The 23700-nt window shown below is 54.1% G+C and overlaps 1 protein-coding gene across 1 annotated transcript; it reads left to right on the forward strand.

The window, feature by feature from the left end:
- The first annotated feature begins 853 nt into the window (after positions 1-853).
- On the forward strand, positions 854-22328 carry LOC139242641 (BBSome complex member BBS1-like). Its single transcript, XM_070870444.1, has 9 exons — positions 854-908; positions 3229-3305; positions 4956-4990; positions 7395-7667; positions 8942-8988; positions 10290-10328; positions 12203-12275; positions 15594-15725; positions 22255-22328. The coding sequence occupies exons 1-9, from the start codon at positions 877-879 to the stop codon at positions 22258-22260; spliced, it is 714 nt and encodes a 237-aa protein (XP_070726545.1). The 5' UTR covers positions 854-876; the 3' UTR covers positions 22261-22328.
- The last annotated feature ends 1372 nt before the right edge of the window (positions 22329-23700 follow it).

Here is a 23700-nt window from a genome sequence, read left to right on the forward strand (position 1 = left end):
TTGATTGGGAAATCCATTTTAACACAGCTCTGAGTTAATATTTGTCAACATTTACATTGTAAAACACACACACTCACAATAACACAGACACAGACCCTCACACACACACTTAGTAACACACACAGAGACACTGACCTTCACACACTCAGTAACACACAGACACAGACCCTCACACACTCAGTAACACACAGACACAGACCCTCAGTGACACAGACCCTCACACACTCAGTGACACAGACAGACCCTCACACACTCAGTAACACAGACCCTCACACACTCAGTGACAGACCCTCACACACTCAGTAACACAGACCCTCACACACTCAGTGACACACAGAGACACAGACCCTCACACACATAGTAACACACTCACAGACACTGACCCTCACACACACACAGACCCTCAGTGACACAGACCCTCACACACTCAGTGACACAGAGACACAGACCCTCACACACATAGTAACACACTCACAGACACTGACCCTCACACACACACAGACCCTCAGTGACACAGACCCTCACACACTCAGTGACACAGAGACACAGACCCTCACACACATAGTAACACACTCACAGACACTGACCCTCACACACACACAGACCCTCAGTGACAGACCCTCACACACACACAGTAACACTCACAGACACAGACCCTCACACACTCAGTGACACAGACCCTCACACACTCAGTGACACAGACCCTCACACACTCAGTAACACACACACAGGGAGCAGTAAGTTGGGAAATTCTCTGCAGTGAGGGGGAAGGAGATTGCCGCGGACCCGGGGCTGGGCGGAACCTTTGTCGGGGCCGTGGGGGGAGCGCGGGGGCGGCGGGCCGGAAGCCGTTGCCGTGGAGACGGGACCTACAAGATGGCGTCGGCCGCAGCCGAGGGCGGAGAGGGGTGAGTGAGTGAGTGAGGGAACTCCCCCTCAGTCTCACAACAACACAACGCATCACTCTCTTACACCATCCATAACACAATAACATCCACAATAAGGCAACACACACAACCTCTCTCTCTCACACACAACCTCTCACTCTATCTCTCTCTCTCTCACACACAACCTCTCACTCTATCTCTCTCTCTCTCACACACAACCTCTCACTCTATCTCTCTCTCACACACAACCTCTCACTCTATCTCTCTCTCACACAACCTCTCTCTCTCTCTCTCTCTCTCTCACACACAACCTCTCACTCTCTCTCTCTCTCTCACACACAACCTCTCACTCTATCTCTCTCTCACACACAACCTCTCTCTCTCTCTCTCACACACAACCTCTCACTCTATCTCTCTCTCTCTCACACACAACCTCTCACTCTATCTCTCTCTCTCTCACACACAACCTCTCACTCTATCTCTCTCTCTCTCACACACAACCTCTCACTCCATCTCTCTCTCTCTCACACACAACCTCTCACTCTCTCTCTCTCACACACAACCTCTCACTCTATCTCTCTCTCTCTCTCACACACAACCTCTCACTCTATCTCTCTCTCTCACACACAACCTCTCACTCTATCTCTCTCTCTCTCACACACAACCTCTCACTCTATCTCTCTCTCTCACACACAACCTCTCACTCTATCTCTCTCTCTCACACACAACCTCTCACTCTATCTCTCTCTCTCTCTCTCACACACAACCTCTCACTCTCTCTCTCTCTCTCTCACACACAACCTCTCACTCTATCTCTCTCTCTCACACACAACCTCTCACTCTATCTCTCTCTCTCTCACACACAACCTCTCACTCTATCTCTCTCTCTCTCACACACAACCTCTCACTCTCTCTCTCTCACACACAACCTCTCACTCTCTCTCACACACAACCTCTCACTCTATCTCTCTCTCTCTCACACACAACCTCTCACTCTCTCTCTCACACACAACCTCTCACTCTATCTCTCTCTCTCTCACACACAACCTCTCACTCTATCTCTCTCTCTCTCACACACAACCTCTCACTCTATCTCTCTCTCTCTCACACACAACCCCTCACTCTCACACACAACATGGACTCTCCCCCTTCATCTCCATCTCTTCCCTTTTTCTTTCCCTCCTTTTCTCTTCCTCTGTAAATTCCCCTCTCCTGTTTCTTTCTTCCTTCCCCGCCTCGCTTCCCTTTCTTTTGCTTTCCTTTCCCCCCTTCGTACCCCTCCCCCTACCCCTCTCTGAGCAAGGGGCAGGGGAGGAGGCACATCGATAGAGTGGGACAAGAAGAGGAATTGGAGGCGAGCAAAAACATCTGAGCAATAGCTTAAACAAGGAGGAGAGTGAGAGTGGGAGAGGAGAGCTGCAATTAGTGAGAGAGAGGCAGCACGGTACAGAGATTTCTCATTGTTAAACCACAGGTTGTGCCACAGAAACCACGCTTTATACAAACACTGAGAATGGCCAAAGCTGCATGGCCCAGGGAGCCTCATTCTCCCGTGAGGCACGCTGGCCTGTGGAGCATTTGTTTCGTGAGCTCAGTGGGAGGGAACCTGTGGCTCGCTTTTTAGTCTCCCTCTTTTCAATTTGTGTTTATAATGTATTTGCTTCATGGGTTCTTTGCTTAAAAATTCATGGCAACACATTGCTATTAAGAACTAGTTGGTTTATTGGCAAAGATTTAATAATCACACGACACATTACCAGTTCATCCACCAGGCTCACAACCACCTGTCCCATCGTGGATCCCCCGAACCCAACTGGCCGGGGTTTTATTGAGTCTTGTGAACATCACGTGACTGGCTAAGCCCCTCCCAACTCAACAGCTCAACAACTATTTTAAGTAGAATGTAAAATCAAGCGCCCCCTTTTGGCAAGGGCACTAGAACACACAAATTTCAAACTAAACTTGTACGGAAACTAAAATCAAATTAAAATTCTGTTGCCGGGGGTGATGATGCACTCCAGTCCCTCCGGTGCCCACCTCTCGCGGAAGGCCGCGAGCGTACCGGTGGACACCGTGTGCTCCATCTCCAGGGACACTCTGGCTCGGGATGTAACCGCGGAAGAGAGGCAGGCAGTCGGGCTGAACGACTCCGCTCGATCGCCCGCTGCCTGGACCGGCTGATGGCCCCCTTGGCCAGGCCCAGGAGCAGTCCCACGAGGAGGCCTTCAACAGCTCAAACAAACTTGTCAGCACACTCGCAGGTGCATACTTTAACACTGTTAATGTGTTGAACGCGACTTTCATTGCTGGCCAAATAACAGTCTTTTCATTTCATTTCCAGCAGTGAAGCCAATGCAAAGTGGTTGGATGCTTATTACGATCCCTTGGCTAATCTCTACACCTTCTCCTCTTGCGTTGGTAGGTGCACTGCCTGTCTGCTCCCCTCAACAGTCCCATTTACTGACCAGTATCCTAACTCACACCCAGTCCCGTCCACCCTTCACCCCTCCGACCCCTGTGCTCGCCGACCTACATTGGCTTCCGGTCCGGCAACGCCTCGATTTTAAAAATTCTCACCCGTGTGTTCAAATCCGTCCATGGCCCTCGCCACTTCCCTAACTCTCTAACCTCCGGCCCTGCAACCCCGCGGGATCTCTGCGTTCCTCCAATTGATGCGCACCCCTCACTAAGGAGCGGTTATCAGACACATTTTGACACTGAGCCACCTAAAGGGGACAGGCGACCAAAAGCTGGGTCTAAGAGGTCAGTTTTAAGGAGCGTCTTAAAGGAGGAGAGAGAGGCGGAGAGGTTTAGGGAGGGAATTCCAGAGCTTGGGGCCCAGGCAGCTGAAGGCACGGCCGCCAATGGTGGAGCGATGGAATTCGGGGGATGGGCAAGAGGCCAGAATTTCGGTCACAATTTCCCATTATAATTTGCTATGTAAACTGACACCATGTGGTTACAACCTCTGGCCACAAGGTGGCTCTGTTTCTGAAACGCCTGCTCAATCTTGGATCTATATTTTTAAAAAATATTCTATTCATCAAATGACCACGGGTAACACCATAAGAAATTTACTAGGATGAATTAAATATGGCATTTTAGATCATCACTTTCCCCTGTACTGACCTCTACAGGTACATACAAGCATTCCTCCATCAAGTCTTTCACCATGGATTGAGATGCAAATCCCAGGCAATGCAGTAACAGGTTCCCTCTTCCTTTCATGTAAACTAGAGGTGTCCTAACTCGCACTGAGTCCCGCTCACCCATCACCCCCTGTGCTCACTGCCCTGTGTCCTAACTCGCACCCAGTCCCGCTCACCCATCACCCCCTGTGCTCGCTGACCCGTGTCCTAACTTGCACCGAATCCCGCTCACCCATCACCCCCTGTGCTTGCTGACCCGTGTCCTAACTTGCACCGAATCCCGCTCACCCATCACCCCCTATGCTCACTGACTCGTGTCCTAACTCGCACTGAGTCCCGCTCACCCATCACCCCCTGTGCTCACTGCCCCGTGTCCTAACACACACCCAGTCCCACTCACCCATCACCCCCTGTGCTCGCTGCCCCGTGTCCTAACTCACACCCAGTCCCACTCACCCATCACCCCCTGTGCTCGCTGACCTACATTGGCTCCCGGTTAAACAACGCCGCGATTTCAAAATTCTCTTCCTTGTTTAGAAATCCCTCCATGGCCCTCGTCCCTCCCTATCTCTGTAATCTTTCTCAGCCCCACAATCCCCCGAGATGTCTGCGGTTCTCCAGTTCTTCCCTCTTGAACATCCCTGATTATAATCGCTCCACCATCGGTGGCCGTGCCTTTAGCTGCCTGGGCCGCAAGCTCTGGAATACCCTCCCTAAACCTCTCCGCCTCTCCCTCCTCCTTTTAAGACGCTCCTTAAAACTGACCTCTCTGACCCAGCTTTTGGTCGCCTGTCCCAATATCTCCGTATGTGGCTCGGGGTCAGAGTGTGTCTGATTTATTTTGTTACACTGCTGTGAAACGCCTTGGGTCGTTAAAGGCGCTATATAAATACAAGTTACTTTTATTATTATTTTCCAGCTCTCGCAGACCTTCAAGGAGATGGCGAAAATCAGGTAAATGGCAGCTTAGTTTCTGCTTTGAGACCTCTGCAACTCATGTAATCGCCGTTTATTTCTTCCGCCCTTCCCTCCGCCACTTTACTGAATGCCCTTTCAGGAGCTAAACCGAGCTGGCCTTATCATCGAATCACGCAGCACAGAAGTAGGCCCTTTGGCCCATCGTGCCTGTGCCAGCTCTGAGAGAGCGAACCATTTAGTCCCACACCCCGCGATGGATTCCAGCCAATGTGGCTGCCCCCCCACTCCCTGGTTTCTATGCAGACAGCCATAACTGCAGGCCCCGCTCACTCAGTGTGCACAAGCCAATTTGCACTCAGTCTTACTCCTCTGTGCTGTACAGCATCTTTGTTCCATATACAATTGTATTAGAACACAAGAACAGGAGGAGGCTATTCAGCCCCTCGAGCCTGTTCCGGCATTCACTTACATCTTGGCTGACCTGAACCGTAACATCATACATCCACCTGGGTTCTGTGACCCTTAATACCCGTGCCTAACAAAGCTCCCTCTACACTGTCTCATCACACACTCCCAGGGCAGGTACAGCATGGGGTTAGATACAGAGTAAAGGTCCCTCTACACTGTCCCATCAAACACTCCCAGGGCAGGTACAGGGGGTTAGATACAGAGTAAAGCTCCCTCTACACTGTCCCATCAAACACTCCCAGGGCAGGTACAGGGGGTTAGATACAGAGTAAAGCTCCCTCTACACTGTCCCATCAAACACTCCCAGGGCAGGTACAGCACGGGGTTAGATACAGAGTAAAGCTCCCTCTACACTGTCCCATCAAACACTCCCAGGGCAGGTATAGCACGGGGTTAGATACAGAGTAAAGCTCCCGCTACACTGTCCCATCAAACACTCCCAGGGTAGGTACAGCATGGGTTAGATACAGAGTAAAGCTCCCTCTACACTGTCCCATCAAACACTCCCAGGGCAGGTACAGCACGGGGTTAGATACAGAGTAAAGCTCCCTGTACGTCTCCATTCAATCAGGTAAGCACGGGTTAGACACAGTGTGTATCATGAAGCACTTCCTCACACAAAGGGTCGTGAAAATTTGGAACTATCTCCCCAAACAGCTTTTGAGGCCGGGGGGTTAATTGGAACTTTCAAAACTGCGATGGTTAGATTTTTGCTAGGTGAGGATATTAAGGGTTCTGCAACCAAGATGGAGTTAAGATACAGATCAGCTGCGATCTAATCGAATGGCAGAAACAGGCTCGAGGGGCTGAATGGCCTCCTCCTGTTCCTAATGTAACAGGCTCGAGGGGCTGAATGGCCTCCTCCTGTTCCTAATGTAACAGGCTCGAGGGGCTGAATGGCCTCCTCCTGTTCCTAATGTAACAGGCTCGAGGGGCTGAATGGGCCTCCTCTTGTTCCTAATGTAACAGGCTCGAGGGGCTCAATGGCCTCCTCTTGTTCCTAATGTAACAGGCTCGAGGGGCTGAATGGCCTCCTCCTGTTCCTAATGTAACAGGCTCGAGGGGCTGAATGGCCTCCTCCTGTTCCTAATGTAACAGGCTCGAGGGGCTGAATGGCCTCCTCCTGTTCCTAATGTAACAGGCTCGAGGGGCTGAATGGGCCTCCTCCTGTTCCTAATGTAACAGGCTCGAGGGGCTGAATGGGCCTCCTCCTGTTCCTAATGTAACAGGCTCGAGGGGCTGAATGGCCTCCTCCTGTTCCTAATGTAACAGGCTCGAGGGGCTGAATGGCCTCCTCCTGTTCCTAATGTAACAGGCTCGAGGGGCTGAATGGGATCCTCCTGTTCCTAATGTAACAGGCTCGAGGGGCTGAATGGCCTCCTCCTGTTCCTAATGTAACAGGCTCGAGGGGCTGAATGGCCTCCTCCTGTTCCTAATGTAACAGGCTCGAGGGGCTGAATGGGATCCTCCTGTTCCTAATGTAACAGACTCGAGGGGCTGAATGGGCCTCCTCTTGTTCCTAATGTAACAGGCTCGAGGGGCTGAATGGCCTCCTCCTGTTCCTAATGTAACAGGCTCGAGGGGCTGAATGGCCTCCTCCTGTTCCTAATGTAACAGGCTCGAGGGGCTGAATGGCCTCCTCCTGTTCCTAATGTAACAGGCTCGAGGGGCTGAATGGCCTCCTCCTGTTCCTAATGTAACAGGCTCGAGGGGCTGAATGGGATCCTCCTGTTCCTGTGTAACAGGCTCGAGGGGCTGAATGGCCTCCTCCTGTTCCTAATGTAACAGGCTCGAGGGGCTGAATGGTCTCCTGTTCCTAATTTAACAGGCTCGAGGGGCTGAATGGACCTCCTCCTGTTCCTAATGTAACGGGCTGAATGGGATCCTCCTGTTCCTGTGTAACAGACTCGAGGGGCTGAATGGCCTCCTGTTGTTATAACCACACTGCGTTAACCACTCTTTGTTTGTGCAGTTGGTTGTCGGGGACCTGGGTACGGGTCTGTACAACATGAAGCTCAAGGTGTACAAGGGCACCACGATGCTATCTGACAACACGCTGATCGACCTGCCGACCGGAGTGGTCACCTTCCTCATGGACACCAACGAGCCCCGGACCCCCGCCGTGGCAGTGGCCTCCGGTCCGTACATCTACATCTACAAGAACCTCCGGCCCTACTTCAAGTTCACCCTGCCTCCCCTCCAGGTGAACTCGCTGGAACAGGACGTGTGGAACCAGGTCAAGGAGGTACGGACAGCCACGTAATCGCTGACTACTAGTCCTGTCCCCTTTCCGTCAGTCCTGTGTCGAGTCCTGATGGAACGGGCAAGAGACTCCCATCTCCACACCACCTATCCTCACCATCGCACCTCCCACAGCGCCTCACAGCCAACGAAGTACTATTGGAGTGTGGGAATCGCCAATTTGCGCACAGCAAGCTCCCACATACAGCAATGTGATAATGACCCAGATCATCTGTTTTAGTGATGTTGGTCGAGGGATAAATATTGGCACCAGGACACCAGGGAGAACTCCCCTGCTCTTCTTCCAATAGTGGCCCCGGGATCTTTTACATCCACCCGAGAGGGCAGACGGGGCATCGGTTTAACGTCTCATCTGAAAGACGGCACCTCCGACAGTGCGGCGCTCCCTCAGTACTGCCCCTCCGACAGTGCGGCACTCCCTCAGTACTGCCCCTCCGACAGTGCGGCGCTCCCTCAGTACTGCCCCTCCGACAGTGCGACGCTCCCTCAGTACTGCCCCTCCGACAGTGAGGGGCTCCCTCAGTACCGCCCCTCCGACAGTGCGGCGCTCCCTCAGTACTGCCCCTCCGACAGTGAGGGGCTCCCTCAGTACCGCCCCTCCGACACTGCGGCGCTCCCTCAGTACGGTCCCTCCGACAGTGCGGCACTCCCTCAGCACCGCCCCTCCGACAGCACGGCACTCCCTCAGCACCGCCCCTCCGACAGTGCGCCGCTCCCTCAGCACCGCCCCTCCGACAGTGCGGCGCTCCCTCAGCACTGCCCCTCCGACAGTGCGGCACTCCCTCAGTACTGCCCCTCTGACAGTGCAGGTGTATGGGGAAAGAGTGGGGTGTGGGACTAACTGGATTGCTCTTTGCAGGAGCCGGTGCGGACTCAACATGCCGAACAGCCTCATCCTGTGCTCTACTATTCTATCCGAGAGACAGAGACGTAATCCAGTGGCTGTAACTTTGCAGTCGCTGCCAATGTTCCCCTTAATTATTTGGGGGTGGGGGGGTGCAGTCCCTTTAATGGGCTTTGCTGCCCATTCAAAGTTTTGCGCAAAATTTCACCTTTTAAGCAGCTGCGTGGGACCGACAGAAAGCTGCGCAGCTTAGAAAGAAAGAAAGACAGACTTGCATTTCTGTAGCGCCTTTCACGACCACCGGACGTCCCATAGCTCTCTGCAGCCAATGAAGTACTTTTGGGGTGCGGTCACTGTTGTAACGTAGCTCCGCGGGAACGTCTGTCGCTAATTTACTTTACGTTATGTTTCAGGATAAAATCGACCCCTTGACACTCAAGGAGATGCTGGAAAGTCTCCGGTAAGCTGGTCCCGATGACACACATTGTCGCTATGAGGGCGTATCAACACGGGGGAGGGGTCACTGGGTTAGACCAGCCATTCGGATGGGGGAGGAGAGCGGGGGGAATGTATTTGCTTCATGGGCTCTGTGTTTAAGAATTCATGGCAACACGTCGCTATTAAGAAACATAGTTGGTTTATTAGCAAAAGGTTTAGCAATCACACGACACATTACCGGTTCATCCACCAGGCTCACAACCACCTGCCCCATCGTGGATCCCCCGAAACCCAACTGGCCGGGGTTTTATTGAGTCTTGTGAACATCACGTGACTGGCTAAGCCACTCCCAAACCTGAGAGCACACTCGGAGGTGCCTACAGGGGTGTTGGGGGGGAACGGGGTCGGAATGGCAGTCCCTTGAGCCGGAGTTGCCGCAGATTCCCCCTCGTGCACTTGAGGTGCCCCTGTTTCAGAAGCGGTACTGGCGAAGGGTGGGGCCTGGCAAAGGCAGTCTGTGACCCACCCTTCACACGAGGCCGATCCCGGGACACAGCCACCCCACTGAGCGGCCGAACCCGGCCAGCCAGCCTCGGTTTAACAGAAAGGGGTTAGCAGATGGCCTCCGCAGGCCCTTGGGGGAGGGGTGGCTCCTGATCAGAGACCCCCTGCTGAACCTTCACCTGCCCACATGTCCGATATCCTACAGACCCCTCCCCGATCTCTGCGCTCCTCCAATTCTGGCCTCCGGCCCATCCCCCGATTCCCATCGCTCCACCATCGGTGGCCGTGCCTTCAGCTGCCTGGGCCCCAAGCTCTGGAACTCCCTCCCTAAACCTCTCCGCCTCTCTACCCCTCTTCCCCGCTTCTCTACCTCTCTCTCCTCCTTCAAGACGCTCCTTAAAACCGACCTCTTTGACCAAGCTTTTGGTCACCTGCGCTAATTTCTCCTTATGCGGCTCAGAGTCAAATTTACTTGTTTTGTCTTCTAACACTGCTGTGAAGCACCTTGGGACAACTTACTCCGTTAAAGTTGTTGTCTTGCGGACAGAATTGAGCTCAGCTTTCAAGTCCTGCCCCCCTTGGTGGAATAGCTGTTTTGACCGAGCGTCCAGTGGAAGTGCTCACCTGCCTCTCGCGTTCAGACGCTGACTGACTCCCCGCGTACACCGGGTGCTTTCTGCTTTTATTGTCTGGTTGTCCTCCAGCCCCTCTGCTCGGCAGATTCCCTCCCACTGCCCCCCCCCCCCCCCACTGAGTTTTTGGATACACGTGTTCACTTCAGGCACCCCACTCCAACGCCTCTCGCTCTTTATTCCGCAGGGACAAGGCTGAAGTGCCGCTGTCGGCGAGGTCCTTGAGGTAAGGTGACGGTTCACGCGGTTGATTCCGGGGGTGAAGGGGTGGCCTTCATAGAATCAGAGAGAGTTACGGCACGGAAGGGGGCCATTTCGGCCCATCGTGTCCGCTCCGGCCGACCAAGAGCTACCCAGCCTAATCCCACTTTCCCGCTCTGGGTCCGTAGCCCTGTAGGTTACAGCACTTCAGGTGCACATCCAAGTCCTGTTTAAATGTGGTGAGGGTTTCTGCCTCTACCGCCCTTTCAGGCAGTGAGTTCCACCCCAGACCCCCACCACCCTCTGGGTGAAGACATTTCCCCTCAAATCCCCTCTAAACCTCCCCCCAATTACTTTAAATCTATGCCCCCTGGCTGTTGACCCCTCTGCTAAAGGAAACAGGTCCGTCCTATCCACTCTATCCAGGCCCCTCATAATTTTATACACTTCAATAAGGTCTCCACTCAGCCTCTATTCCAAGGATAAACAACCCCAGCCTATCCAATCTTTCCTCATCGCTAAAATTCTCCAGACCTGGCAACTTCCTCATAAATCTCCTCTGTACCCTCTCCAATGCAATCACATATTTCCTGTAATGTGGTGACCAGAACTGCACGCAGTACTCTAACTGTGGCCTAACTAATGAATACAGTTCTAGCATAACTGCCCTTATGAGGAAAGATTGAGTTCAGAAGAATGAGAGGTGACCTTATAAAAACGTATAAGATTCTGAGGGGGCTTGACAGGGTAGATGCAGAAAGGATGTTTCCCCTCGCGGGGGAATCTAGAACTAGGGAGCATAGTTTTAGAATAAGGGGTCGACACATCTGAAGGAGAAATTAAGTCTTGTTGCTATTGACCGCCTCTGTGCCTCAGTGAACAGCTCCCTCTCTCTCTCTCTCTCTCGCCTCACAGTCAGAAGGTTGTGGGTTCTAGCCCCACTCCAGAGACTCGAGCACCATAGGTCCAGGCCGACACTCCCCAGTGCGGTACTGAGCGAGCGCCGCACTGTCGGAGGGGCGGTACTGAGGGAGCGGCGCGGTACTGAGGGAGCGCCGCACTGTCGGAGGGGCGGTACTGAGGGAGCGCCGCACTGTCGGAGGGGCGGTATTGAGGGAGCGCTGCACTGTCGGAGGGGCAGTGCTGAGGGAGCGCCGCACTGTCGGAGGGGCAGTGCTGAGGGAGCGCCGCACTGTCGGAGGGGTAGTACTGAGAGGGGGTAGTACTGAGAGAGCGCCGTACTGCGCTGTCGGAGGGGCAGTATTGAGGGGGGGGGGCAGTACTGAGGGAGCACCGCACTGTCGGAGGGGTAGTACTGAGGGAGCGCCGCACTGTCGGAGGGGCAGTACTGAGGGAGCGCCGCACTGTCGGAGGGGCAGTACTGAGGGAGTGCCGCACTGTCGGAGGTGCCGTCTTTCAGATGAGACGTTAAACCGAGGCCCCGTCTGCCCTCTCGGGTGGATGTAAAAGATCCCGGGGCCACTATTGGAAGAAGAGCAGGGGAGTTCTCCCCGGTGTCCTGGGGCCAATATTTATCCCTCGACCAACATCACTAAAACAGATGATCTGGGTCATTATCACATTGCTGTGTGTGGGAGCTTGCTGTGCGCAAATTGGCTTTAAAAAGTACTTAATTGGCTGTGGAACAGTTTGGAACGTTCTGAGGTGGGGAAAGGCGCCGTATAAATGCAAGTCTTTTGTTTTGAGTCGCTTGCCAACTCAAAACAAAACTACCCCCACCATCTGGTCGCAAGAGACTTCTTTATTTTTGTGTAGAGATTTCATTAAAACCCTCTGTAGCTGTAGCGGGAATGTTGTTTCGGGAACAATCCACGTCGGTGAGGTTTGCTGAGGGGCAGGGCAGTGGGAATCCTCACCGTCTCCTCCCTTCTCACTCAGGTACCTGATGCTGGAGCCTCCCGAGATGGACGGGTTCGTCAATCTGCACAAACAGCAGCCCATCAAACGGCAGGTATGGTCCGTGCAACCTTCGCTGTCCCGGTACCATCCCCACCGCCCTGTGGGACATGTGGTGGTGGGGCGGGGGCTGGTGGTGGTGTGGTCAGAAGGTGGGTCGGGGTGGGGTGAGGGATAGGGGGAGTGGGTGGGGTGAGGGATAGGGGGACACAGTGGGGTGAGGGATAGGGGGAGACAGTGGGGTGAGGGATGGGGGAAACAGTGGGGTGAGGGATAGGGGGAGACTGGGGTGAGGGATAGGGAGAGAAGGTGGGGTTGGGGGATATGGGAGGAGGTGGGGTTGGGGGGCATGGGAAGGAGGTGGGGTTGGGGGATATGGGAGGAGGTGGGTGGGGTTGGGGGATATGGGGAGGAGGTGGGTGGGGTTGGGAGGAGGTGGGGTTGGGGGATATGGGAGGAGGTGGTTGGGGGATTATGGGGAGGAGGTGGGGCTGGGGGATATGGGAGAAGGTGGGGTTGGGGGAAATGGGGAGGAGGTGGGGTTGGGGGATATGGGGAGAAGGTGGGTGGGGTTGGGGGATATGGGATGAGGTGGGTGGGGTTGGGGGATATGGGGAGGAGGTGGGTGGGGTTGGGGGATATGGGGAGGAGGTGGGGTTGGGGGATATGGGAAGGAGGTGGGTGGGGTTGGGGGATATGGGGAGGAGGTGGGTGGGGTTGGGGGATATGGGGAGGAGGTGGGTGGGGTTGGGGGATATGGGGAGGAGGTGGGTGGGGTTGGGGGATATGGGGAGGAGGTGGGTGGGGTTGGGGGATATGGGGAGGAGGTGGGTGGGGTTGGGGGATATGGGAGGAGGTGGGGTTGGGGGATATGGGAGGAGGTGGGGTTGGGGGAAATGGGGAGGAGGTGGGTGGGGTTGGGGGATATAGGGAGGAGGTGGGTGGGGTTGGGGAATATGGAAGGAGGTGGTTGGGGGATATGGGAGGAGGTGGGTGGGGTTGGGGGATATGGGAGGAGGTGGGTGGGGTTGGGGGATATGGGAGGAGGTGGGGTTGGGGGATATGGGAGGAGGTGGAGTTGGGGGATATGGGAGGAGCTGGGGTTGAGGGATATGGGGAGGAGGTGGGTGGGGTTTGGGGATATGGGGAAGAGGTGGGTGGGGTTGGGGGATATGGGAGGAGGTGGGGTTGGGGGATATGGGGAGGAGGTGGGTGGGGTTGGGGGATATGGGGAGGAGGTGGGTGGGGTTGGGGGATATGGGGAGGAGGTGGGTGGGGTTGGGGGATATGGGGAGGAGGTGGGTGGGGTTGGGGAATATGGAAGGAGGTGGGTGGGGTTGGGGGATATGGGAGGAGGTGGGTGCGGTTGGGGGATATGGGAGGAGGTGGGATTGGGGGATATGGGGAGGAGGTGGGTGGGATTGGGGGATATGGGGAGAAGGTGGGGTTGGGGGATATGGGGAGAAGGTGGGTGAGGTTGGGGGATATGGGGAGAAAGTGGGTGAGGTTGGGGGATATGGGAGGAAGTGGGGTTGGGGGGTATGGGGAGAAGGTGGGTGTGGTTGGGGGATATGGGGAGAAGGTGGGTGGGGTTGGGGATATGGGAGGAGGTGGGGTTGGGGATATGGGGAGAAGGTGGGGTTGGGGGATATGGGGAGGAGGTGGGTGGGGTTGGGGGATATGGGGAGAAGGTGGGTGGGATTGGGGGATATGGGGAGGAGGTGGGTGGGGTTGGGGGATATGGGGAGGAGGTGGGTGGGATTGGGGGATATGGGGAGGAGGTGGGTGGGGTTGGGGGATATGGGGAGAAAATGGGGTTGGCGATATGGGAGGAGGTGGGGTTGGGGATATGGGAGGAGGTGGGTGGGGTTGGGGGATATGGGGAGGAGGTGGGTGGGGTTGGGGGATATGGGAGGAGGTGGGTGGGATTATGGGATATGGGAGGAGGTGGGTGGGGTTGGGGGATATGGGGAGAAGGTGGGGTTGGGGGATATGGGGAGAAGGTGGGGTTGGGGGATATGGGGAGAAGGTGGGTGGGGTTGGGGGATATGGGGAGAAGGTGGGGTTGGGGGATATGGGGAGAAGGTGGGTGGGGTTGGGGGATATGGGGAGAAGGTGGGTGAGGTTGGGGGATATGGGGAGGAGGTGGGTGGGGTTGGGGGATATGGGGAGAAGGTGGGTGAGGTTGGGGGATATGGGGAGGAGGTGGGTGGGGTTGGGGGATATGGGGAGAAGGTGGGTGGGGTTGGGGGATATGGGGAGGAGGTGGGTGGGGTTGGGGATATGGGAGGAGGTGGGGTTGGGGGATATGGGGAGGAGGTGGGTGGGGTTGGGGGATATGGGGAGAAGGTGGGTGAGGTTGGGGGATATGGGGAGGAGGTGGGTGGGGTTGGGGGATATGGGGAGAAGGTGGCTGGGGTTGGGGATATGGGAGGAGGTTGCAGATTTCTGAGTTTCCAAGCTGGGGCTCGACTCGTGTTTTACACAGGTTGAGCATCATTTCCCTCTCGAAGGGATACAGACAGACTCCGGGAGTGTACAGTACAGTGCCAGATGGAGTATAATATGGGGAAATGTGAGGTTATTCACTTTGCTAGGAAGAATAGAAAAACAGAATATTTTTTTAAATGGTGAGAAATGTTTAAACATTGGTGTTCAGAGAGATTTGAGGATCCTTGTGCAAAAAACACAGAAAGCTAGCTTGCAGGTACGGCAAGCAATACGGAAGGCAAATGGCCTGTTGTCCTTTATTGCAAGGGGGTTGATGTATATGATTAAGGAAGTCCTGCTACAACTGTATAGGGCCTTGGTGAGACCACACCTGGAGTACTGTGCACAGTTCTGGTCTCCTTCCCTAAGGGAGAATATACTTGCCTTGGAGGCTGTTCAGAGAAGGTTCACCAGACTGATTCCTGGGATGGGGGGGATTGTCCTATGAGGAGAGATTGAGCAGACTGGACCGATATTCTCTGGAGTTTAGAAGAATGAGAGGGGATCCCATTGAAACACACACAATACTTACAGGGCTTGACAGGGTAGATGCAGGGAGGGTGTTTCCCCCCGGGCTGGGGAGTCTAGAACCAGGGCTCACAGTCTCAGGATAAGGGGTCGGCCATTTAGGACGGAGATGAGGAGGGATTTCTTCACTCAGAGGGGGGTGAATCTTTGGAATTCTCTGCCCCAGAGGGCCGTGGGAGGCTCAGTCTTCGAGGCCGAGATCGGGAGATTTTTGGATATTAAGGGAATCGAGGGATCGGGCGGGAAAGTGGAGTTGAGGTCGATGGTCGGCCGTGATATTGAATGGCGGAGCAGGCCCGAGGGGCTGTAGGCTGACTGCTGCTCCTGATTCTGATGTTCTTGTGTTCGATTGCAGACGGTGATAACCTGCATAGCCACGCTGAAGAAGAACATGGCCGACGAGGATGCGGTGGGCTGCCTGGTGATTGGCACCGAGAGCATGGAGGTCTGCATCCTGGACCCCGAGGCCTTTACCATCCAGGCCAAGGTAGCCCACCAGTGTTTGCCGATTGTCCAGCTAGGCGCCAGGATCGTGGGCTTGTCTTCCTTGGAACAGAGGACATCATCTTCGCTTTCTCTGCTCTAAGGAGAGCAACCAGTACCGCCCCTCCGACAGTGCGGCGCTCCCTCAGTACCGCCCCTCCGACAGTGCGGCTCTCCCTCAGTACTGCCCCTCCGACAGTGCGGCTCTCCCTCAGTACTGCCCCTCCGACAGTGCGGCGCTCCCTCAGTACTGCCCCTCCGACAGTGCGGCGCTCCCTCATGTACTGCCCCTCCGACAGTGCGGCGCTCCTCAGTACTGCCCCTCCGACAGTGCGGCACTCCCTCAGTACTGCCCCTCCGACAGTGCGGCTCTCCCTCAGTACTGCCCCTCCGACAGTGCGACGCTCCCTCAGTACTGCCCCTCCGACAGTGCGACGCTCCCTCAGTACTGCCCCTCCGACAGTGCGGCACTCCCTCAGTACTGCCCCTCCGACAGTGCGGCGCTCCCTCAGTACTGCCCCTCCGACAGTGCGGCGCTCTCTCAGTACTGCCCCTCCGACAGTGCGACGCTCCCTCAGTACCGCCCCTCCGACAGTGCGATGCTCCCTCAGTACTTGCCTAGATTTATGTGCTCAAGTCCCTGGAGTGCGACTTGAACTCACAACCTTCTGACTCAGAGGCAAAAGTGATAACCACTTACTCACGAATTACCCATTCAATTAGTCCCATTCAAAGCATGACACTGCACAGAAAATAAGAAATAGGAGCAGGAGTTGGCCATTCGGCCCCTCGAGCCTGCTCCGCCATGCAATGAGATCGCGGCTGACCTTCGACCTCAACCCCACTTTCCCGCCCGATCCCTCGATTCCCTTAATATCCAAAAATCTCTCGATCTGGGCCTTGAAGACTGAGCCTCCCACGGCCCTCTGGGGCAGAGAATTCCAAAGATTCACCCCCCTCTGAGTGAAGAAATTCCTCCTCATCTCAGTCCTAAATGGCCGAGCCCTTATCCTGAGACTGTGAGCCCTGGTTCTAGACTCCCCAGCCCCGGGGGGAAACACCCTCCCTGCATCTACCCTGTCAAGCCCTGTAAGAATGTTATCTGAATGAGGCCATTCGGCCCATCGTGCCTGTGCTGGCTCTTTGAACGAGCGATCCAAATAGTCACAAACACCCTGTTCCTTCCCCGTTATCCTGCAAACTTTGGTACCTCAAGTATTGATCCAATTCCCGGTTTGAAAGTTACGATTGAATCTGCTCCCACCGCCCTTTCAGGCAGCGCGTTCCCGATCACAACACCATTAACAATAATTAAAAATGGATTCTGTTTTGGTTCTTTGTCTGTTTGCCTTCCCCTCCTCTCCTGAAGGTGAGAGGGTCCCACAAGCTCCAGGCAACCCTGTGACAGTTCATCCATTCCTCACTCACTGAGTGTGGCAGTGTGTTGAACTGTCCATGCAGAGGACCGAGCTGTCAGCTGTGGCTCAGTGGGTCGTACTCTTTCTCTCGGGTCTGAGTCAGAAGGTTATGGGTTTGAGTCCCACTCCAGAGACTTGAGCCTCATAATCCAGGCTGACACGCTCTACTAAAGTACTGAGGGAGTGTCGCACTGTCGGAGGGGCAGTACTGAGGGAGCGCCGCACTGTTGGAGGGGCAGTACTGAGGGAGTGCCGCACTGTCGGAGGGGCAGTACTGAGGGAGTGCCGCACTGTCGGAGGGGCGGTACTGAGGGAGTGCCGCACTGTCGGAGGGGCAGTACTGAGGGAGCGCCGCACTGTCGGAGGGGCGGTACTGAGGGAGCGCGGCACTGTTGGAGGGTCAGTACTGAGGGAGCACCACACTGTTGGAGGCCCAGTACTGAGGGAGCACCACACTGTCGGAGGGTCAGTACTGAGGGAGCGCTGTACTGTGCTGTCGGAGGGGCAGTACTGAGGGAGTGCCGCACTGTCGGAGGGGCAGTACTGAGGGAGTGCCGCACTAGCGGCGGGGCAGTACTGAGGGAGCACCGCACTGTCGGAGGGGTAGTACTGAGGGAGCGCCGCACTGTCGGAGGGCCAGTACTGAGGGAGCGCCGCACTGTCGGAGGGCCAGTACTGAGGGAGCACCACACTGTCGGAGGGCCAGTACTGAGGGAGCGCCGTACTGTGCTGTCGGAGGGGCAGTACTAAGGGAGTGCCGCACTGTCGGAGGGGCAGTACTGAGGGAGTGCCGCACTATCGGAGCGGCAGTACTGAGGGAGCACCGCACTGTCGGAGGGGTAGTACTGAGGGATCGCCGCACTGTCGGAGGGCCAGTACTGAGGGAGCGCCGCACTGTCGGAGATGTTATCTTTTGGATGAGATGTAATAGATCCCACGGCCACTATTTGTAAGAAATGCAGGAGGTGGAGGGGATTCTCTCCGGTGAGGGAGTGCAGCGAAGGTTCACCAGACTGATTCCCGGGATGGCGGGACTGACATATGAAGAAAGACTGGATCGACTAGGCTTATAATTCACTGGTGTTTAGAAGAATGAGAGGGGATCTCATAGAAACATATAAAATTCTGACGGGATTGGACAGTTTAGATGCAGGAAGAATGTTCCCGATGTTGGGGAAGTCCAGAACCAGGGGTCCTAGTCTAAGGCTAAGGGGTAAGTCATTTAGGACCGAGATAAGGAGAAACTTCTTCACTCAGAGAATTGTGAACCTGTGGAATTCTCTACCGCAGAGAGTTGTTGAGGCCAGTTCGTTAGATATATTCAAGAGGGAGTTAGATATGGCCCTTATGGCTAAAGGAAATCAAGGGGTATGGAGAGAAAGCAGGAAAGGGGTACTGAGGGAATGATCAGCCATGATTATATTGAATGGTGGTGCAGGCTCGAAGGGCCGAATGGCCTACTCCTGCACCTATTTTCTATGTTTCTATGTCCTGGGGCCAATATTTATCCCTCAACCAACATCATTAAAAACAGATTATCTGATCATTATTACACTGGTGATTGCGGGAGTTTGCTGTGCACAAATTGGCTGCTGTTTGGCGTGTTATGACAGTGAGCGTCCTTTAAATAATTGGGCGTGAAGCCCCTTGGGATGTCCTGAGGTGGTGAAAGGCGCTATATAAATGCAAGCCTTTGCGTTTTCTTTCTGATTCTGTTCCTGCTTTCTCTCCATAAACCTTGATCCCTTTAGTCGTCAGGCCCATATCGAACTCCTTTTTAAATATATCCAACGAACTGACCTCAACAACTTTCTGTGGTAGAGAATTCCACAGGTTCACCACTCTCTGAGTGAAGAACATTTGGGACACAGAAGGATGGTATTGATTGGGAAATCCATTTTAACACAGCTCTGAGTTAATATTTGTCAACATTTACATTGTAAAACACACACACTCACAATAACACAGACACAGACCCTCACACACACACTTAGTAACACACACAGAGACACTGACCTTCACACACTCAGTAACACACAGACACAGACCCTCACACACTCAGTAACACACAGACACAGACCCTCAGTGACACAGACCCTCACACACTCAGTGACACAGACAGACCCTCACACACTCAGTAACACAGACCCTCACACACTCAGTGACAGACCCTCACACACTCAGTAACACAGACCCTCACACACTCAGTGACACACAGAGACACAGACCCTCACACACATAGTAACACACTCACAGACACTGACCCTCACACACACACAGACCCTCAGTGACACAGACCCTCACACACTCAGTGACACAGAGACACAGACCCTCACACACATAGTAACACACTCACAGACACTGACCCTCACACACACACAGACCCTCAGTGACACAGACCCTCACACACTCAGTGACACAGAGACACAGACCCTCACACACATAGTAACACACTCACAGACACTGACCCTCACACACACACAGACCCTCAGTGACAGACCCTCACACACACACAGTAACACTCACAGACACAGACCCTCACACACTCAGTGACACAGACCCTCACACACTCAGTGACACAGACCCTCACACACTCAGTAACACACACACAGGGAGCAGTAAGTTGGGAAATTCTCTGCAGTGAGGGGGAAGGAGATTGCCGCGGACCCGGGGCTGGGCGGAACCTTTGTCGGGGCCGTGGGGGGAGCGCGGGGGCGGCGGGCCGGAAGCCGTTGCCGTGGAGACGGGACCTACAAGATGGCGTCGGCCGCAGCCGAGGGCGGAGAGGGGTGAGTGAGTGAGTGAGGGAACTCCCCCTCAGTCTCACAACAACACAACGCATCACTCTCTTACACCATCCATAACACAATAACATCCACAATAAGGCAACACACACAACCTCTCTCTCTCACACACAACCTCTCACTCTATCTCTCTCTCTCTCACACACAACCTCTCACTCTATCTCTCTCTCACACACAACCTCTCACTCTATCTCTCTCTCACACAACCTCTCTCTCTCTCTCTCTCTCTCTCACACACAACCTCTCACTCTCTCTCTCTCTCTCTCTCTCTCACACACAACCTCTCACTCTCTCTCTCTCTCTCACACACAACCTCTCACTCTATCTCTCTCTCACACACAACCTCTCTCTCTCTCTCTCACACACAACCTCTCACTCTATCTCTCTCTCTCTCACACACAACCTCTCACTCTATCTCTCTCTCTCTCACACACAACCTCTCACTCTATCTCTCTCTCTCTCACACACAACCTCTCACTCCATCTCTCTCTCTCTCACACACAACCTCTCACTCTCTCTCTCTCACACACAACCTCTCACTCTATCTCTCTCTCTCTCTCACACACAACCTCTCACTCTATCTCTCTCTCTCACACACAACCTCTCACTCTATCTCTCTCTCTCTCACACACAACCTCTCACTCTATCTCTCTCTCTCACACACAACCTCTCACTCTATCTCTCTCTCTCACACACAACCTCTCACTCTATCTCTCTCTCTCTCTCTCACACACAACCTCTCACTCTCTCTCTCTCTCTCTCACACACAACCTCTCACTCTATCTCTCTCTCTCACACACAACCTCTCACTCTATCTCTCTCTCTCTCACACACAACCTCTCACTCTATCTCTCTCTCTCTCACACACAACCTCTCACTCTCTCTCTCTCACACACAACCTCTCACTCTCTCTCACACACAACCTCTCACTCTATCTCTCTCTCTCTCACACACAACCTCTCACTCTCTCTCTCACACACAACCTCTCACTCTATCTCTCTCTCTCTCACACACAACCTCTCACTCTATCTCTCTCTCTCTCACACACAACCTCTCACTCTATCTCTCTCTCTCTCACACACAACCCCTCACTCTCACACACAACATGGACTCTCCCCCTTCATCTCCATCTCTTCCCTTTTTCTTTCCCTCCTTTTCTCTTCCTCTGTAAATTCCCCTCTCCTGTTTCTTTCTTCCTTCCCCGCCTCGCTTCCCTTTCTTTTGCTTTCCTTTCCCCCCTTCGTACCCCTCCCCCTACCCCTCTCTGAGCAAGGGGCAGGGGAGGAGGCACATCGATAGAGTGGGACAAGAAGAGGAATTGGAGGCGAGCAAAAACATCTGAGCAATAGCTTAAACAAGGAGGAGAGTGAGAGTGGGAGAGGAGAGCTGCAATTAGTGAGAGAGAGGCAGCACGGTACAGAGATTTCTCATTGTTAAACCACAGGTTGTGCCACAGAAACCACGCTTTATACAAACACTGAGAATGGCCAAAGCTGCATGGCCCAGGGAGCCTCATTCTCCCGTGAGGCACGCTGGCCTGTGGAGCATTTGTTTCGTGAGCTCAGTGGGAGGGAACCTGTGGCTCGCTTTTTAGTCTCCCTCTTTTCAATTTGTGTTTATAATGTATTTGCTTCATGGGTTCTTTGCTTAAAAATTCATGGCAACACATTGCTATTAAGAACTAGTTGGTTTATTGGCAAAGATTTAATAATCACACGACACATTACCAGTTCATCCACCAGGCTCACAACCACCTGTCCCATCGTGGATCCCCCGAACCCAACTGGCCGGGGTTTTATTGAGTCTTGTGAACATCACGTGACTGGCTAAGCCCCTCCCAACTCAACAGCTCAACAACTATTTTAAGTAGAATGTAAAATCAAGCGCCCCCTTTTGGCAAGGGCACTAGAACACACAAATTTCAAACTAAACTTGTACGGAAACTAAAATCAAATTAAAATTCTGTTGCCGGGGGTGATGATGCACTCCAGTCCCTCCGGTGCCCACCTCTCGCGGAAGGCCGCGAGCGTACCGGTGGACACCGTGTGCTCCATCTCCAGGGACACTCTGGCTCGGGATGTAACCGCGGAAGAGAGGCAGGCAGTCGGGCTGAACGACTCCGCTCGATCGCCCGCTGCCTGGACCGGCTGATGGCCCCCTTGGCCAGGCCCAGGAGCAGTCCCACGAGGAGGCCTTCAACAGCTCAAACAAACTTGTCAGCACACTCGCAGGTGCATACTTTAACACTGTTAATGTGTTGAACGCGACTTTCATTGCTGGCCAAATAACAGTCTTTTCATTTCATTTCCAGCAGTGAAGCCAATGCAAAGTGGTTGGATGCTTATTACGATCCCTTGGCTAATCTCTACACCTTCTCCTCTTGCGTTGGTAGGTGCACTGCCTGTCTGCTCCCCTCAACAGTCCCATTTACTGACCAGTATCCTAACTCACACCCAGTCCCGTCCACCCTTCACCCCTCCGACCCCTGTGCTCGCCGACCTACATTGGCTTCCGGTCCGGCAACGCCTCGATTTTAAAAATTCTCACCCGTGTGTTCAAATCCGTCCATGGCCCTCGCCACTTCCCTAACTCTCTAACCTCCGGCCCTGCAACCCCGCGGGATCTCTGCGTTCCTCCAATTGATGCGCACCCCTCACTAAGGAGCGGTTATCAGACACATTTTGACACTGAGCCACCTAAAGGGGACAGGCGACCAAAAGCTGGGTCTAAGAGGTCAGTTTTAAGGAGCGTCTTAAAGGAGGAGAGAGAGGCGGAGAGGTTTAGGGAGGGAATTCCAGAGCTTGGGGCCCAGGCAGCTGAAGGCACGGCCGCCAATGGTGGAGCGATGGAATTCGGGGGATGGGCAAGAGGCCAGAATTTCGGTCACAATTTCCCATTATAATTTGCTATGTAAACTGACACCATGTGGTTACACCCTCTGGCCACAAGGTGGCTCTGTTTCTGAAACGCCTGCTCAATCTTGGATCTATATTTTAAAAAAATATTCTATTCATCAAATGACCACGGGTAACACCATAAGAAATTTACTAGGATGAATTAAATATGGCATTTTAGATCATCACTTTCCCCTGTACTGACCTCTACAGGTACATACAAGCATTCCTCCATCAAGTGTTTCACCATGGATTGAGATGCAAATCCCAGGCAATGCAGTAACAGGTTCCCTCTTCCTTTCATGTAAACTAGAGGTGTCCTAACTCGCACTGAGTCCCGCTCACCCATCACCCCCTGTGCTCACTGCCCTGTGTCCTAACTCGCACCCAGTCCCGCTCACCCATCACCCCCTGTGCTCGCTGACCCGTGTCCTAACTTGCACCGAATCCCGCTCACCCATCACCCCCTGTGCTTGCTGACCCGTGTCCTAACTTGCACCGAATCCCGCTCACCCATCACCCCCTATGCTCACTGACTCGTGTCCTAACTCGCACTGAGTCCCGCTCACCCATCACCCCCTGTGCTCACTGCCCCGTGTCCTAACACACACCCAGTCCCACTCACCCATCACCCCCTGTGCTCGCTGCCCCGTGTCCTAACTCACACCCAGTCCCACTCACCCATCACCCCCTGTGCTCGCTGACCTACATTGGCTCCCGGTTAAACAACGCCGCGATTTCAAAATTCTCTTCCTTGTTTAGAAATCCCTCCATGGCCCTCGTCCCTCCCTATCTCTGTAATCTTTCTCAGCCCCACAATCCCCCGAGATGTCTGCGGTTCTCCAGTTCTTCCCTCTTGAACA

This window comes from Pristiophorus japonicus, unplaced genomic scaffold, assembly GCF_044704955.1.
Source record: "Pristiophorus japonicus isolate sPriJap1 unplaced genomic scaffold, sPriJap1.hap1 HAP1_SCAFFOLD_1402, whole genome shotgun sequence".
In the NCBI taxonomy this organism is placed as follows: Eukaryota; Metazoa; Chordata; class Chondrichthyes; family Pristiophoridae; genus Pristiophorus; species Pristiophorus japonicus.

Bases quoted from the DNA above. Each gene is read 5' to 3' on its own strand.
- LOC139242641 (XM_070870444.1), top strand. From the start codon at position 877: ATGGCGTCGGCCGCAGCCGAGGGCGGAGAGGG. The intron at 3,306-4,955 runs GTAGGTGCACTG...ATTATTTTCCAG, and splicing joins CACCTTCTCCTCTTGCGTTG to CTCTCGCAGACCTTCAAGGA. The intron at 8,989-10,289 runs GTAAGCTGGTCC...TTTATTCCGCAG, and splicing joins GAGATGCTGGAAAGTCTCCG to GGACAAGGCTGAAGTGCCGC.